General features: G+C 41.6%; 1 protein-coding gene across 1 annotated transcript in view; it reads right to left on the reverse strand.

Annotated features, from left to right (window-relative positions):
- Positions 1-15: 15 nt before the first annotated feature.
- actn3b (actinin alpha 3b) overlaps positions 16-16,856 on the reverse strand; it is a 42,739-nt gene continuing 25,898 nt past the window's right edge. The window contains exons 7-21 of the mRNA XM_071918067.2: positions 16,315-16,396; positions 15,785-15,870; positions 14,790-14,882; positions 13,260-13,490; positions 12,283-12,430; positions 10,384-10,534; positions 8,423-8,531; positions 8,042-8,182; positions 7,164-7,346; positions 5,895-6,029; positions 4,890-5,069; positions 4,169-4,315; positions 3,400-3,465; positions 2,969-3,127; positions 16-1,908 (exon numbers count right to left, since the gene is read on the reverse strand). Of these exons, the coding sequence (XP_071774168.1) occupies positions 1,750-1,908; positions 2,969-3,127; positions 3,400-3,465; positions 4,169-4,315; positions 4,890-5,069; positions 5,895-6,029; positions 7,164-7,346; positions 8,042-8,182; positions 8,423-8,531; positions 10,384-10,534; positions 12,283-12,430; positions 13,260-13,490; positions 14,790-14,882; positions 15,785-15,870; positions 16,315-16,396 (2,070 nt within the window). The 3' untranslated portion in view covers positions 16-1,749. The remainder of the gene's footprint in view (positions 1,909-2,968; positions 3,128-3,399; positions 3,466-4,168; positions 4,316-4,889; positions 5,070-5,894; positions 6,030-7,163; positions 7,347-8,041; positions 8,183-8,422; positions 8,532-10,383; positions 10,535-12,282; positions 12,431-13,259; positions 13,491-14,789; positions 14,883-15,784; positions 15,871-16,314; positions 16,397-16,856) is intronic.

Consider the following 16,856-nt stretch of genomic DNA (forward strand, 5'->3'; position numbering starts at 1 on the left):
CAAACAACTGTCACGTAGTAATATAATTTTCCTTTTTTATTCCAAGGTGTGGTTTTTAAACTTTGAAACCGATTCGTGTGAAAGTGAGCTTGTGTGGCATCGGTGATGACAGACAGAGTGACTTTGGGGGGGAAGAGGGAGGGAGGAGGAGGAGGAGGAGGAGGAGAAGTAGAATGGAGCACAGATGAATAGAGAGAGAGAGAGAGAAAGAAAGAAAAATAAATCACCATCATGCACTGGGGAGGAGTCGACTCGCACTGCTGCGTCTCATATCATGGCTGACCTGTCTTTTAAAATGGGACCAAAACCCTATATGCTTACTCGCTGACATAGGCCTGCTATGGTCCCACGTACGGTACCGATTCTTCTATTTTCCTGCAGAACTTTCCTGACGCCCTGTTGTCTGTCGCTGCTCGACGCCTCTCTCTGTCTCTCTCCCGCCTCCGTGGCGCACAAAATCACCTCCGTAGGATTCTACGGGATTTTAAATGAGCCGAGCCGCCTCCCTAACTGCAAGGAGAGAGGGAGGAGAGAGAGGAGAGAGGCGCGTGGGATCGTCCCCTCTGGCCGTACCCGTGTGTCCTTCTGTCTTCGTTCCCGAGTCCCCATCCAGCCATGGCCTCTCCTTTTTTTTTTTTTTTTTAACCCCCCCCCTCCACATTTCATTTAACCGCTTTGCTCTGGGTCGCTCCCTCTCTTTCTTTCTGTCGGGGGGGGGGGGGTTCGTCTTCATCTCAATATTCAGTGTTCGGTCTCCTATCAGCAGGTGCTTCACAGGCATAAAGTTTAGGCGCTCACATCCCCCTTTTCCGTTTGATCCTAAGCTTCCTAAGATCTCCCGGTTAAATGTAATCTATACTGACTAGTGCTAACATAACATTCAGGTTTCACAGTGCGGTGGTAGTTCTGTCAGAGTGAGAACTCGTAGCGTTAGACTGGCTTTGTAACATCATAGCACCTGATTTGCTGGTTCAAGCCCTGCTGGGATTCCCTCCTCTACCGACTGACGTGTAACAGCCTCCCAACGACGGCGGCGCGCTCGCTCGCTCGCTTCGGAGGTTCGGAAGGTTTTTTTTCAGGATTAAGGAAGAGCCGACGACTCATCGGCTCACAAAGACAGCGTTTCTACACTTAAACATAGCATGCATCTGCACAAATACACAACCAACCAAGCCAACGGACCAACCAACTGCTTTTTTTTTTTTTCCATGTTTTTTTCTTTAATTACCCTTCTACAAAAAATATGTCATCTGAGGGTAGGAGAGGTGAAGAGCGGGAGGCTTTGCTCAAAATTGACTTTTAAGATTTTTTTTCGTGACTTCTTCCGTTCTCCCTCCCGACCTCCTTCTGTCTGATCTCTCTTAAAGGCAGGTGTGTTATACGTGCCTGCTGCTCACATAAGTTCAGTGCAATACCTGGCACATGCCTGGTTTTCAAAGGCAATGTAACAGAAATGAGATTCTCTGAGATTTGAGCAAAGCCTGCCGCTCTCGCCCTCTCTGGGCAGTGAATCTGGGGATGAAAGGGGGGGGGGGGGGCATGGGAAGGATCGGGAGGGGGATAAATATAAGGGAAGAACATAAGATCTGAAAGAGAAATAATGATAAGAACAAAGCGGATAGAGGGAGAGGGGAAGGGTTTAAATCGCTCTCTCCACATAGGAGAAAGAGGGGGGGAGCTGGGGATAAAGGGATGAGAGGAGGAGGAGGAGGAAGAGGAGGAGGAGGAGAGGAAGAGAAGGGGCTTTGTTTATAAGTCGCTCTCTCCGTAGAGGGCGCTGGAGAAGGAGATGTAGTCCAGGGCGCCGGAGGGGCCGTCGGCTCCGATGTACCTGGTCATGCGGCTGATGCAGTACTCGGCCTGCTCCGGGGGCAGCTCCCTGCGCAGCTCGTCCACTGTGATGTAGGACTGGGGAGGGGAGGAGACGGGGCGCGATTTAAAGGGGCAACAAGGAAGATTTTTACCGTCCCATAGCACAAATACCATCATATATCTGCAGGGGGTTGATAGGGTTGTTGATTAATACCAGTGACTCAACCATTACTTCACCAGGTGCTGAGACTTCTGGCTTTCAAAACTCACTTTCTGGCTCGTACTCCGTTTTGGAACAAAAACTTCCAACCCACTGGCAGTGTTGAGTGAGCATTTGGCATCGCAAGGCATTTCAGTTACGAAGGCTAGTGGTTTTTGCTTGTTCTCAAGCCAAAAAAGCAAATGACAAAGCAGTATTACTATAGTATTTAGCATGGTGATATCTCTTCACTAGACTTTTCTCTTGGATTTATGCTCTAGTTAGCTCACTCATCTCTATTGTGAAAATGTTGAGTCTTCTCTAGGTGTTGTTGGTCTAATTCAACCAAACACCTGTAATGGGAGGTTGCCCACTTGACATCTACACTACCAGTCAAAAGGTTGGACACGTATTTTTCTTTATTTTGACTATTTTCCACATTTTAGAATAATAGTAAAGACATCAAAACTATGAAATGACACAAATTGAATTATGCAGTGACCAAAAAAGTGTTAAACAAATCAAAACTATCTTATATTTTAGATTCTTTAAAGTAGCCGCCCTTTGCCTTGATGGAAAGGCAAAGGCTTTGGAAAGAAATTCATACATAGGATCAACTTCACTATTTATATTTGTCTAAAAAACTAAATTTGAAGCATTTAAGCATAAGCCTTTAGACCAAATGGCTTTAAGAGAATGAAAAACATAGAACATTCAATCAGGTGTGTCCAGACTTTTGACTTTTGTATGCTATCAGATGCTGTGTATTGGTAAAATACATGATTATTACTCGCATTATGCTTAAGTAAGAGAATAAATTACTGAAACAATCGATCTATGAGCGTTTAAGTGTGGGACAAACCTAATCGAAACCAAATCATCATGTTGTTTAATCCGTATGTAACGGACAATGGAGCCGTACAGAAGGACAATACTGTAGTTTAGTCATCTTCTTACCTTGTCGGAGGCCAGGATCTTGAAGGAGGCCATGACCTGCTCTGCGGTGTCGGTCTCGGCGGTTTCGCGGGTCATGAAGTCGATGAAGGCCTGGAAGGTCACCACACCTGTGTTGTTGGAGTCCACCAGGGTCATGATGCGGGCAAACTCCACCTCACCCTGTAGGACAGCAGCACAGAACAGGACCTATTAGCTTCACTGTTTTTTTCATATGTTACATAGTACATTGATGGAACAACAATGCACTTAACTGTATATGTGATTGATTAAATAATAAAATAGTGAACAGTGAATGACTTGGTCTTTAAACGTCACTTTTTACATCCACTTAAATCATTATATACAGGGGACATGTAGATGAAGGGAGGAAATCTTTTGTAGGATTTAGGAAGAGTTTGTCCACTGAGGGTAAATTTATTGTTTGTATTTACCAGATCGTAACCCATGGAGATGAGGCAGGCACGGAAGTCGTCTGGGTCCATCATGCCGTTTCTCTTCTGCAAAGGAAACACAGAGTGTTGTTGGATCAACTGAACACATAAACAGTTATAATCTGATACTGCATGATGAAATCCCTGGTGTGCTGCCTTTGATCACAGGAATCAGGCTCACGTTTCAGTTTATCACTGGGGCTAGCATGATGAACAGATGAATGCCTTAACATTTCTTGAAAGACATACTGAAAGGTTTATTTCAGCTACTGTAACTTTGCTTGAATAGCTGCTTTGACCATGAGAAACTAAGCCTGAACACCTTCGTCATGCTGCACTGAGTTACTTAACTCTGACTACATTTTTAAGGTTAAAAATGTCTAATCTAACCTTGCAAAAACATAAGACATGTCATGGCCAAATATCAGATTTGAGACATGCATATCTGACTCCAAGAATACCCAATTCCATCTTTTTCCACATCAGTGAAAAGGTCAGATCTTTCTTGTGGTTGATGTGCTGTTTTTCTATGCATGCCTCTGTGTCTTTCTAACCTTTGCTTCTAAGTTTAGTATTTATTTTTACCATCTGGCCGAGGGGTAAGGCTGAATGTGAGCCAACTTTGGCTGACCCCACCGCATTTACAACAATGTTAATGAATATGCTCTGTCCCTGTCAAATAAGGAAAAAAAAAAAAAAAAAAAAGATCCAGGCCACATATGGTCAGGAATTCTTCTTTTTTTTTTGTTGAGTGCAGTGAACGCCTCACCCTGTCGAAGTGGTTGAAGGAGGCTCTGAACTCGTTGAGCTGCTCCTGGCTGATGCCCTTGGCGTCGCGGGTCAGGATCTGGTTCTCCACCTCGTTGATGGTTCTGGCGATGGTGGTGAGCAGCTGTTCCCAGCCGACGCGGATGTGCTGCAGGGACGGAGGGAGAGAGAGGGAGAGAGAGGGAGGAGGGTTAGCGAAAAAACTAGAGGTCTAAAACATCACAATATTTTAGAACAAATACCTCGATATCGATAATGCGACGATATTTTGGGGATGAGTATTCGTGCTTTCATGAGATATTTACACACAGGAAAATTTTTGAAAATGAATAATGATCATTAGTAATCAGTAATGTGTAATCAGTAATAAGTAATATGGATATGATGAGCAGGTAAAGCCAATCATTGTTCATTTTACTCAGCCAGAACAAGCTGATAAGTTCAGAAAATTGTGTCACTTTACTGTAACGCAGCCTTTAAGAAGTTATTTCACAATATTACGATAAATCAAAATCCCAGACGATATCTAGTCTCATATCTTGATATCGATATTTTACGATATATCGCCCAGCTCTAGTATGGAGGTAACACACTTTAAGCAAGGGAGTGAGGAAGGGAAGGAGAAAGAGAGGTCAACCGGGATGTTTAAGTGTGAATATGTGTGTGTGTGTGTGTGTGTGTGTGTGTGTGTGTGTGTGTGTGTGTGTGTGTGTGTGCCGTACCTCCATGGTGTAGTTGGTGTGCTTGTTGTCGAAGATGAGGGACTCCTGGCTGAGCTGGTGGTCTCCCTCCAGCTTGTCGATGTTGGATTTGTAGTTGATGATGTTCTGCTCGTACTGCTTCAGGTTGTTCATCTGTTCCTCCAGGGAGCCGGCGATGTCCACGGACACGTGGCCGATCTCCTGCAGGGGTGCAGGGGGGGGAACGCAGGGAGAGAAAGAGGACATCAGAATGAAAATGAAGTCCTAAACTGTAGTTAGTGAGTGTTGATTGTTACGTATGTTTAGTAGAATGTATAGTCTGCTGTCTGTCATAAACCTTACAGTCCCTTTGTGCTGTATATGCAGTCCTGTTGTCCTTATACAATGTGTGCAAGTATGTATATTTATATGTACTTATATATCTATTTATATGTATATCTTGTATGTACTGCTCATATTTCATCTGTTAATCGGTTTTTAAGTAAGAAATTGAGACCATTAGCAACATCTGTAAGTAACTCCTTACATGTAAATAATCCAATAATCTGTTCCCAAATCAAACTCAAAGTCAAAGTGTAGAAATTGCAGCATATGTTTACACAATCCCAAAATCATTTACATCTTATTTTATTGTATATTGCTTTTATTGTTATTATTTCTACTGTTTTTATTGCCTATTTTATATTATATTTGTGTGTTTCTATTTTCTTTTTCCTTCCTGAATCCTATTACTTTTGCTGCTGCTGCTGCAACAAATTAATTTGCCTTTTCACTAAAGTATCATCATCTTCTTATTGTGAAACTCTACTTGTCAGTGTATCCATGCACCAGCGTCACCAGGACAAATTACTGTACATTTCTTATATCTGCCGATTAAATAGTTTCTGGTTCTGACTCTGAACAGCGACTGTGAGCGATCAGCGGTGCTGCTCTCCTCACATCGCACTGCAACACCTCACACAAGCACGTTGGCAGTTTCCATGTCTATCACTGCTGGTCTGGTGCGGCGTTACAGACACACTGTACCTCCATCTTGGTTTGAATCCAGGGTCCAATGATGTTGGCCTGGGCAGCAAACTGGCGTCTCAGCCTCTCGTTGGCCTGCTGTCTGGCCACCTCCTCCTGGAGCATTTGGTCTCTGAGGGGCACAAGGTGCTTCACCTGCAGGAGAGGAGGCACATCACACAGGGAGTCAGGAGTCAAAGATGAGGAATTCAACTAATTTCAGACTGACAAAAAATGTATCGATCATAGTTTTGATAATTGATTAATCGTTTCAGTCAAGTAAAAATACCAAACATTAGCTGGTTACAGCTTTACAAATGCTAGGATTTGCTGCTTTTCTCTGTTTCATATCATTACAAAAGCATTTTAAGAATCACTTTGGGCTCTGGTAACTTGTGATGGGCATTTGTCATTATTTCTGACATTTTATAGACTAAACGATAAAAAAATGAATCTAAAAAAACCCCCATAGATTAATCAGTCAAATCAATGAAAATCGTTAGTTTCAGCCCTAATTTCAACAGCAGTAAATTTAGTTGTGATCTTCTAACCAGCTAGACTCAAAAATATACCTGACTGTTATTTTATGCAACCCCTGTATAACCCAGGTAACAGAACATGAGTTAATTTTTCTTTAACACTTTATTTGCACAGTCCAGTGTTGATTCTCAACTATCAGGTGACAAAAGCAGATGTTCAGCAAAGTGTCTCTTACTTTTTTGCTGCATCTACAGACAATGTGACCCTAACCTCAACACTAAGATTAACCCTAACCCAGTTACTGAATATCTACAGATATACTTTTCTCAGTATTGTGAGTATCAGACTTTTAGTGACACATTCTAGTCACTTGATAGAAAGTCGACTATCAGCACTGGACTGTCTATTGTCAGCTCTTCCAGTGATAAAGCAACTAGTTGTTTCCTGGTTTCCATCCACAGAAACAACAATCTGCTTGTTTTTATTCTGGAGGAAACAGCCCAGATGGTCAGATGTGTGTCAAACTGACGCTGCACTGACAAGTTATTTTGATTTCCCCTGAGAGCTTGTAGCTAGAGGTATGAAGTGACACTCCAGCCTAAATATACAGCACTATTTCTGACCCGTCGCTATGTATGTGCTTATTATTAGCCAGATGACCAAATGCAGCGGACAGACTGTGGGTCAGGCTGACACTTCCAGTTCACACAACATCGACTCGCAGCCAAACTAGAAAAAAAAAACTGTGAATGTAAGAGACAGTCCCGCGAATCCCAAATTGTGGTTCTGGGTGCGTTTGGTCGGACTCACAGCGTCCCACTTGTTGCTGATGTCCTGGGGGCTGAGGTTGGTGTAGGGGTTGATTCCGGACAGCTTGATGCCGTAGGTCTGGGCGATCTTCAGGATCTCGTTCTGGATGCCCATGGTGGCCATGCGCTCCTTGTCGGCTTCGGGCAGAGTGGCCTTGAACTGGTCGTGAGCTGTGATCAGACTCTGGACAGCAGAAGAAGAACGCAGGAAGAGTAGATGAGGAAGACGGACGAACTGTATTTACTTACACTGCTACTGTTGTTATTTCAATATTTTAATTCCCAGTTCTGATGCATGAACTAGACTTGCACTGTTGTGTTATGTTTCAAGCACTATAATAATTAAACCCATTTATACTCTGGAACCCAATGCAATATTATCTAGAACTGTATATATTTTAAGTTATTCTTTATTTTCTTTATTACTGACTTCCATAGCTTCCCATCAGTGGAATCAATGAGGATCCAACAAAGAACCATGTGTGCATAGTGTATAGATAAGAGTCCTGTTTCTTAAATTTCAATTTTTAATCTTGTTATATAGTCATTTTTATATTTGCATACATTTTATATACTACTTTACTTATATACTACCTTAAAAAGACACCTAATTCCCTAATTTCTACTTTTTAAATGTTTTACATACAAGGTTTTTATAATCTTGAGCAGCCCGTCAAGTCGAATTCCATGTATGCATGTGCAAACTTACTGAAATAAAATAAAACTAATTGTGATTCTGAATGTATCTTATCTTAACTCTTATTTGAAATGCACCATGACCCCAGGAAAATTTTTTTCATTTGACTTGATACATACTGTATATACAGTATGATGATATGACACCCTGTGTGTGTTGATGCCTGGGCAGTGTGTGTGTACCTGGATCTCCTCGATGCTGTGGACGATGAACATGTCCTGCAGGTCCTCCATGGCTCCGTCCATCCAGTTGTTGAAAGGCGCCGCCCTCTTGGCGAACTCCAGGTACAGCTGGTCGATGGTCTCCCACAGCTTCTCCACACGCTGGGGGGGGGGGGGGGGGGGGGGACACAGGAGTTAGTTCAAAAATCTAACTCCACCCTCTAGTTAAGGACTGTTGCTGGAGCAATTTTATAGGAATAACTCAGTTTTGACCAAAAAATCAAGTGGAATTTTACAGCTCCAAAGTCATGAAAGAGCAGTAGCATAAAAAAATCTAACTACTGTACTGTCATATTTTTGTTCATAGTTCAATAGTTCATAAGTGTGTGTTGCAGGACATACCTCCAGTGAGTCCCTCCTCTTCTGGGTCAGGGTGCCCAGGTTGTCCCACTGGTCACAGATGCCCTGGCAGCGGCCGTTCACTGTGGCAGCATCATGGTAGTCCAGCTCACTGGGAGGAGGGGGGGGGGGGGGGGACACACAACACTGTCAGTAATCTATACTCATGAGCATAGAAATCTAACATCAGATAAATATCAAATTTCCACCTATATTTAAAATAGGAGAGTTCCTTTCCAAAATGAGTTATTTACCATTTGAAAGAAATACTGGCATGAATGTAAAACACATTAAAGTTCACTATTTAGCAGGGTTGGGGAGGTTATTTTAAAAATGTATTCCTTTACGATTACTAGTTACTGCGTTAAATTTGAACCAGTAATGTAATGCAAGGAATTACCCACACTCACTAATGTATTCTGATTACTTTCAGTTACTTTCAGATACTTAAAATACTGGTTCAGATAAGAAAAAGTGAAAAATTACAAAGTTGTGTATGGAAATGTATTTTTAGGTTTACAAGCAAACACAAATTTTCTTCTGTGCCACATTTTATAAAGACTATTTAAATGGAGTTTCTCGCTTTCATTTTATTCCCTTATTTTTTACAATGTATCTACAGTCAGAATACATTATTTTTTTAGGTAACGTAACAGAATAGTTACTTTTTTTTGTATTTAACATTAATAACGCTGTTACAAGTATCCTGTTGCTACCCAACCGCTGCTAAGGTTACGAATCATCTAAAGACCTTTACTTACAAAACAGTTACGCTTTTGAGGATGAAGTCATCTATGTTTCTGAATTTTGGAATGAAACACTTGATATTATATTGTATGTAGTATCCAGGAAATCAAAACCGTCAGTATCTGCTCTCCCCTTGGGAGTGGCGAGGAATGAAGATTAGCAAGATCAGAGGTTTCTGCTCCTTCGTGAGCCGTCCTTTCATCTCCTCATCCCTCTCATTAACATGCTTTTCACTCATCTGTTGCTGTCTTTTGTTCTTCACTTTAATCACATCCGCGTCACGTCTCTGCCGCCGCCGCCGCCGCACTTCAATCGCTCCCTCGCTCCGCTCCTATCCCTCCTACGGTTTCCCCATCAGCCTCCAGGTCCCTGCCTCCCTTCATCTCAACTGAATTCTGACATAATCTCTCTCCTCTTCCTTTTTCCCCCTTTCTTTCTCCTCATCTCTCCTTCCATCCTTCCATTACTGAACTCCCTTCTCTCTATCCTCTATCTCTCCTTAGCAGTGATTAGACCTGTGCCAATATGAAAATTACATATTACGATTATTACGATAATCTTAAACAGCACAAATAAAAATCAAAACGACAGCATCTAAAATAAAGTAAAATACGTCTCAAATAAAGTGAATATAACAATTTATTGGAGCGCTCCCCCTTTTGGGGAAAAACATCAATGATGACAGACGAGACTAAAAATTAGGGGCGGTTATTGTTTTTTTACCGTAGTGTACACTACCAGTCACAAGATTGGACACCTGATTGAATGTACTATGTTCTTCATTCTCTTAAATCCATTTTGATCTAAAGTCTTATGCTTAAATGCTTGAAATTTGTCTCTTCGACAAATATAAATAGTGAAGTTGATCCTATGTATGAATTTCTTTCCAAAGCCTGTGCCTTTCCATCAAGGCAAAGGGCGGCTACTTTAAAGAATCTAAAATATAAGATAGTTTTGATTTGTTTAACACTTTTTTGGTCACTGCATAATTCCATTTGTGTTATTTCACAGTTTTGACGTCTTTACTGTTATTCTAAAATGTGAAAAATGTGGAAAAACTATGACATCAGCTTAAAAGTGAAGGTAAGTTTGTGCCAGTTTTCCCTCCGTTGCTCCTCAACACTTCCTTCTCTCTTGTCTCTTTCTTTTGGTTTCACCATCAGTGAAACCCCCCCCTCTCCCCCCTCCCTCCCTTCCTCTCCCCCCCCCCTCCTCACTTGAGCTCCTGGGCGATGGCGGCGATCTGCTCCACTCTGTCCTGGTGGGCGGCCAGGTCGCTCTCGAAGGCCTCGTGCTTCCTCATCAGGGCCCTGATCTCCATCAGGGAGGCCGACTCGAAGTCCTTCTGGGACAGCAGCTCCTCCTTACCTGGAACACACACACACACACACACACACACACACACACGTTAGCTTGATGTGGAGTGGGAGCATTTTGACAGACACTTTTCACAGTGGAAAGTCAAGATTATGAGCTTCCAACAATGGAAAGGTATAAATACAGATATGATGAATTGGAACTGAAATCATGAAATTGGTCTAATTGTCTCTACCTTGTTTTTTTTGTTTTTTTTGTGTTATGTTAAGTTTGTATGTTCTATATTCTGAAAAACTAAATATTTACATTTATTATTTGATTATTATTGATTTCTTATTTGATTATCCTTGCATTTTTTATAAGCTAAATCTGCATTTTATAATTTATTTTTTTAAGAAAAATTTCAAATATTTTACATAAATATTTTACATACTGTCTGTTCTACACTCTTACATTAAAAGTGTTACATTACATTAGTGCTGTTTTTAAGATTTTCATCCTATTAATAATTATCGTGATAATATTGTGTATCGAGATATTTTTGGTTAAGATAGTCGTAATATGTAATTTTCAAAATATAAAAGAAAAAAAGGTTACGAGCCTCCAACTTTACATGGCTCTCGTTTCAGTCTGTCCTCCTCTGACCTTTTGTCTTCCTCCCTTTCTCTGACTCGCTATCACGTTTTAATATCTATTTAACATCTCCATAAATCACTCAATAGAATTTTATCCCTCTATATAATTTTATGATTGTGATTTTATCAATTATTTCTTTTTATGATTATTTTATGGCATTTTGTTCCTTATTAGACGGTGTAGAGTGGAGAGAGGCAGTAAAGATGGAGGAGAGACGAGGGAGCGACAGGCTGCAAAAGGTCAAAGTCCAGATTTTAAACCAGAAAACCCTCCAATATCCGTTTCTTTAATCTTTCCTTCAAGAACAAAAAAAAGAGAAAGAAAGGGAAACCCGCACTTTCAAAAAGATATCTTGATTGATTTATTTTACACGTTTTAAAATAAGAAATATACAGCTTGGCAAACTGAAGAGACAACGTTTCGCCTGTAGGCTTTTTGTTCTTTAATCTTTCTTTCACAATTTTTCCTCCTTCAAAAATTAATTTTCTTTACTCACTATCTCCTTTTCAGTGTCATGGCGGGCTGGAGCCTATCCCAGCATGCATTGGGGCAGCCATCACAGGGCAAACACAGATAGACAGACTATTATTATTCACCCTCTCATTCAATCCAATCCACCTGCATGTTTTTAGACTGTGGGAGGAAATCCACATGAACACATGACTTCCTTGAGACATGATGCATGAAGAGAAGACTTGAGACTTGACTTGGGTTCTGGTGACTTGGGACTTGACTTTGACTTGTACTTTGATGACTTGAAAAGGTTTCTAAAGTCTTGATTTGAGATCTTGTGTTTGTGTAAATGACTCAGATTGAAAGTGATGAGATTTGTTCCAGCAGACGACTGAATTTAAATTCTGTTCTCTGAATTTGTATGGAACGATTGAATTTATTGAAGTTGAAACTGATTATAGAAATCAAACTCATGATGCTCTTACCAAGTTTTTATCCTATTAAAACCATATTGCATTGAAAAGTCCTAGATATTTCGTTTTCTTTAAGATATTTAATTGATGCTGGACTCTTGATTTGTTCTGACTTGACTTGCTGTTCTACATTTAGACTTGACATTAATGACTTGGACTTGACTTGGGCTTGACTTGGTGTTCTATGTGAAGACCAACCCCCCTCCCCCCTCCCTCCTCCCCCTCCCCCCTCCCTACCTGAGGTCCAGTTCTCATGCAGGGAGCACTTCTGCTTGAACTTCTCTGCCAGGTGATCCAGTCTCTCCAGGCGGCGGATCTCGGTCAGCAGCCACTCCTCGTAGCCCTTCTCCACCTGCTCCAGACCCTTCCACGCGTTGGCAATGTCCTGGAGGAGGGGGGGGGGGGGTGTCATTATAGTCACAGGGGATTTTAAACTGCTTTGTGGGTGTTTTATTTGGCAGCTGTTTGGGAGAATTGATCGTTCCGAGGTTTGCTCAATACTGACGTGAGGTGATTTGTGGGTACTGATGAATAACTTTTAGTGTTTGTTTTAACCTGTTCGGAGTGCCGGATGGGTGGGGTTTACTGTATCAGGACTGTTCAGACTGTTCAGGTGTGTTTTCAGCCACAAGAAAGAATACTTAATTGACTTTCAAATACTTTCTTGTGATTATCTGAGCTTTATGGCACTTATTGTAATGTTCTGTGGGGAAAACTCCACCCACTGGGTACTGCTGGTCTGGTATTATACTGTATGTGTGCCATCATGGTGTTTCCCACTGTCTGAAATGATGAGTGTGTGTGATGGGCCTTTGTTGCATGTGTATGTGTGTGTGTGTACGTGAGAGAGAGTGTGTGTGTCAGGGTTGGGGACAATTTACTTTCAATTCAATCAATTCAGGCAGTAGGATTTTCAGCAAAATTTAAATAAGAAAATGTCTGCCGTGAGAATTTTGTCACATCCGACTCATTGAGAAATAACTGAGAATGAATGCTCTATCATTAGCAAATGCAATGCGGTTTCTATTTACATTTCAATGGACTTTAAAGTGAATTGACCCCAACCTCGGTGTTTCTAACATGTTTTCCATCCAATTTTTATCATCTCTTGTGTATTTTTTCTCCCATTTCACCTCCATAAACACTAACCTTCCCACCTTTGTCTGTGTTTTATCATTTTATATGCACCCAAACAAAGTGAAAATCCCGCTCACCGACACCATCTTGCCCTCGGAGGGCATGAAGGCGGGCCTGTTGCTGAGCCTCAGCTTGGTCTGCAGGGTGTTGAAGTTGATCTCCAGCTGGCATTTCTCCTGGACGCGGGGCGGCTTGTGGACGCGGCGGTAGTCGCGGAAATCCTCCAGCTTCTGCTGCATGGCGCGCATGGTCTGCTCCGCCGCGCGGTTCTCCAGCCAGGGGATGGTGCGGCGGATCCACTCCAGCAGCTACGGGGGGGGGGTGAAGATAATCAAGAGGTGAGGTACATAAAGGAGCGGTTCGGTCATTTTTGTATTACAGTATATACGTTACCAGTCAAAAGTTTGGACACGCATTTTTCTTTATTTTCCATATTTTAGAATAACAGTAAAGACATCAAAACTATGAAATAACACAAATGAAATTATGCAGTGATCAAAAAAGTGTTAAACAAATCAAAACTATCTTATATTTTAGATTCTTTAAAGTAGCCGCCCTTTGCCTTGATGGAAAGGCAAAAGGCTTTGGAAAGAAATTCATACATAGGATCAACTTCACTATTTATATTTGTCTAAGAAACACATTTCAAGCATTTAAGCAGAAGCCTTTAGATCCAAATGGCTTTAAGAGAATGAAAAACATAGTGCATTCAATCAAGTGTGTCCAAACTTTTGACTGGTAGTGTATGTTAATGTTTATATTCTGTATGTGTTTGCACTTCTGTCCTGTAACAGAGTTGTATCATTTCCCCTTTCTACTAACAGCACAACCTTGTGTCATGTAAAAGTCTTTAGTATTAGTTCTGCTATGAAAAGTGTTTTTACAGTAGAGGTCAGGATGACTGGAACAGGTTGGCAAAGCATTCGAGAGGTAACAAAAATGAAGGATTTATCTTCATTCATTTCTCTGTTAACAGTATAAAGGCCAAGCCGCGGCCAATTAATGGCTATTCAGAATTTTAGAATTGAAAAATCGCTTTCAAAATGTCTCAATCATTACTTTTCCTAGACCTGCTTTCTGTAGAGACCAGTTTTGTTAGATTATCAAAATCACACAAGGAAACAGTTGTTATACTATATATATTTACCTTAAACAAATAGGAAAACAAGTCCTGCTCACTGCCTGAACTTGCAAAAATTACTTTATTCCAAGGAAACCGAGGAATGTCTTATAGACCGAAACGTCTTTGGTGTTTTCTTGGACTAAAATAATTGCATATAATAATTAAATAATTGTTTTCCTATTTGGCCTTCTATTAGACCCCCCAAAATGCCACTAGCCTTTCTAGTGTCATATATAAACATTTATACACTGTACATCTGGGCTCACGTGTGTGTTTGTTTATACTGTCTTCATTTCTATACTGTTCTTTGCTGCTTGTTTTAGTAATTAGAGAGCTCCGTTGTATAAAAATCAGTGTGTGGAACAATAAGGAGAGAGAAAGTTCCTGTTGTGTAAGTTTTTGGAACAGAGAGTGTTTGTGCAGTGGAGGATGTGTGGGACAGACCGGGGGAGTGGGAGTGTGTTTGGCTGCAGCGGTTTCTCACCTCGCTGGCCAGCTTCTCGTACTCCTCCATCAGTTTCTCGTTCTCCTGGTTGACAGCCAGAACCTTGCAGATACGGTTGGCAGCTGTCTCGGCCTGTCGGAGAAAGAGAGGGAGAGATAGGGAGAGAGAGAGAGGGAGAGAGAGAGGAAGAGAGAGAGAGAGAGAGAGAGGGAGAGGGAGAGGGAGAGGGGAAGAGAGAGAGAGAGAGAGAGAGAGAGGGAGAGGGGAAGAGAGAGAGAGCGAGAGAGAGAGAGGGAGAGGGAGAGGGGAAGAGAGAGAGAGCGAGAGAGAGAGAGGGAGAGGGAGAGGGGAAGAGAGAGAGAGGGAGAGAGAGAGAGAGAGAGAGAGAGAGAGAGAGAGAGAGGGAGAGGGGAAGAGAGAGAGAGAGGGAGAGAGAGAGGGAGAGGGAGAGGGGAAGAGTGAGAGAGGGAGAGAGAGAGAGAGGGAGAGGGAGAGGGGAAGAGTGAGAGGAAGAGAGAGGGAGAGAGAGAGAGGGAGAGAGAGAGGGGAAGAGAGAGAGGGAGAAAGAGATAAATCAATTAATATACATTTACTATGAAGGTACTGGAGTGAAATCGATCTGTGAATAAAAACAGAGATAATACGGACATCTGTCATATTTATTCATCTGGACTGTTGTTAAATCATATTGACAGTATTTTCTGTGCCAGTTGCTTCAATCAATTAAAAAGTAATAACATTTTAACATACGGCATTTTATCCAAAGCAACTTATAGTACCAAAAAACCCATATAGTACCCTTTAAAACCCTTTTCACATTAGCTTTTAATTAGCCTTCATTCGTTTTTTTTATCTGCCTTCTATTGATGTAAAACACTTTGAGCTGCATGTTGTGTACTATGCTAGGTGCTATGCAAATAAAGGTTATTGTTATTATTATTACTATACAGGACCATATAAATGAATCAATCAGCCAATTACTACATTGTTTATTTTCGATCAGTCTAACAGCCAATCATGTGGCAGCGTCTGACCTGCTCAGCGCCGGCGAAGGCGTGGTAGAAGCAGGACACGTAGGTCATGATGGCCTTCTCGTCAGGCTTGGGAGTGTTCACAATATCTGAGGGGAGAAACACCGTCAACATCGCACAGCATTCGGAAAAAAAACGTCTTCACATGAAAGTCCATACGTGTCTCAGATACACACTGCATCAGTTTCTCCTCCTGAGTTTTGATGTTTTTACGATGAGGACTTTCCTTCTACCGTTTGAAAAGAAAATGTCTCGTACAAAATGATTGCCGGCATGAAATAAAGCTCATTGCAGGCTGCTGTTAAAAAGTTATGAGTCATCTTAGGACCTTTGCTTACAAAACAGTTCTGTTTTTAAGGTCAGGATCATCCATGCTTCAATAGATGCTTTTAATTAGATGCTTTTAAAATGCTTTCAGTGTGTTTCTGGACTGATGCCACCAAGACAAAGAGGAGAGGTTCGGGCTCTGCTGTTTTTTCAGTGTCTTTAAATCAACAGGAAGAAACCGGTCTCCGCCGCCCCCGCCGCCTCACCTTCAGCGTCGAGCATCTTGGGGATGTCCAGGAACTTCTCAGCCACCTCGAAGGCGGTGTTCAGGTTACCGATGGGGTCATCCTGCACACAGACACGACAACCGCATTTTACCATATGACACCAACCTGACCAGATATCATCATTATACCAAGCAAGCAAGTGTCACGATCCACAACAAAGAATCGTTAGAACTATTTGAGAAGAAACATTCGAAGGCTGGAGTAGTCCTAGGTACAAAAGGGGGTTAATAGCACAACCTGGCAACTAGCTTTTTTAAAGTTTGTCTTAATATTCGGGTTAAACCAATATATTGGTTTGCCGATATTGTCCTCTCAATAAGATTCAGATATCGGCTGATAAGATGGAGGTGAGGATATTTTACTTACTATATATTTTACTTAACAGCTTCAGGTGTCGGTCTGTAAAATCTGCAAACCTGCCTCCTCCTAACTTAAAGAGCTGCTAACCCGAAACCAAAGGCCTTAGTATGGGCTTCAATGGAGATTGACTAAATACTGATTCAGATGCTTCTCCAAACACA

This window comes from Centroberyx gerrardi, chromosome 23 (assembly GCF_048128805.1).
Source record: "Centroberyx gerrardi isolate f3 chromosome 23, fCenGer3.hap1.cur.20231027, whole genome shotgun sequence".
NCBI lineage: Eukaryota > Metazoa > Chordata > Actinopteri > Beryciformes > Berycidae > Centroberyx > Centroberyx gerrardi.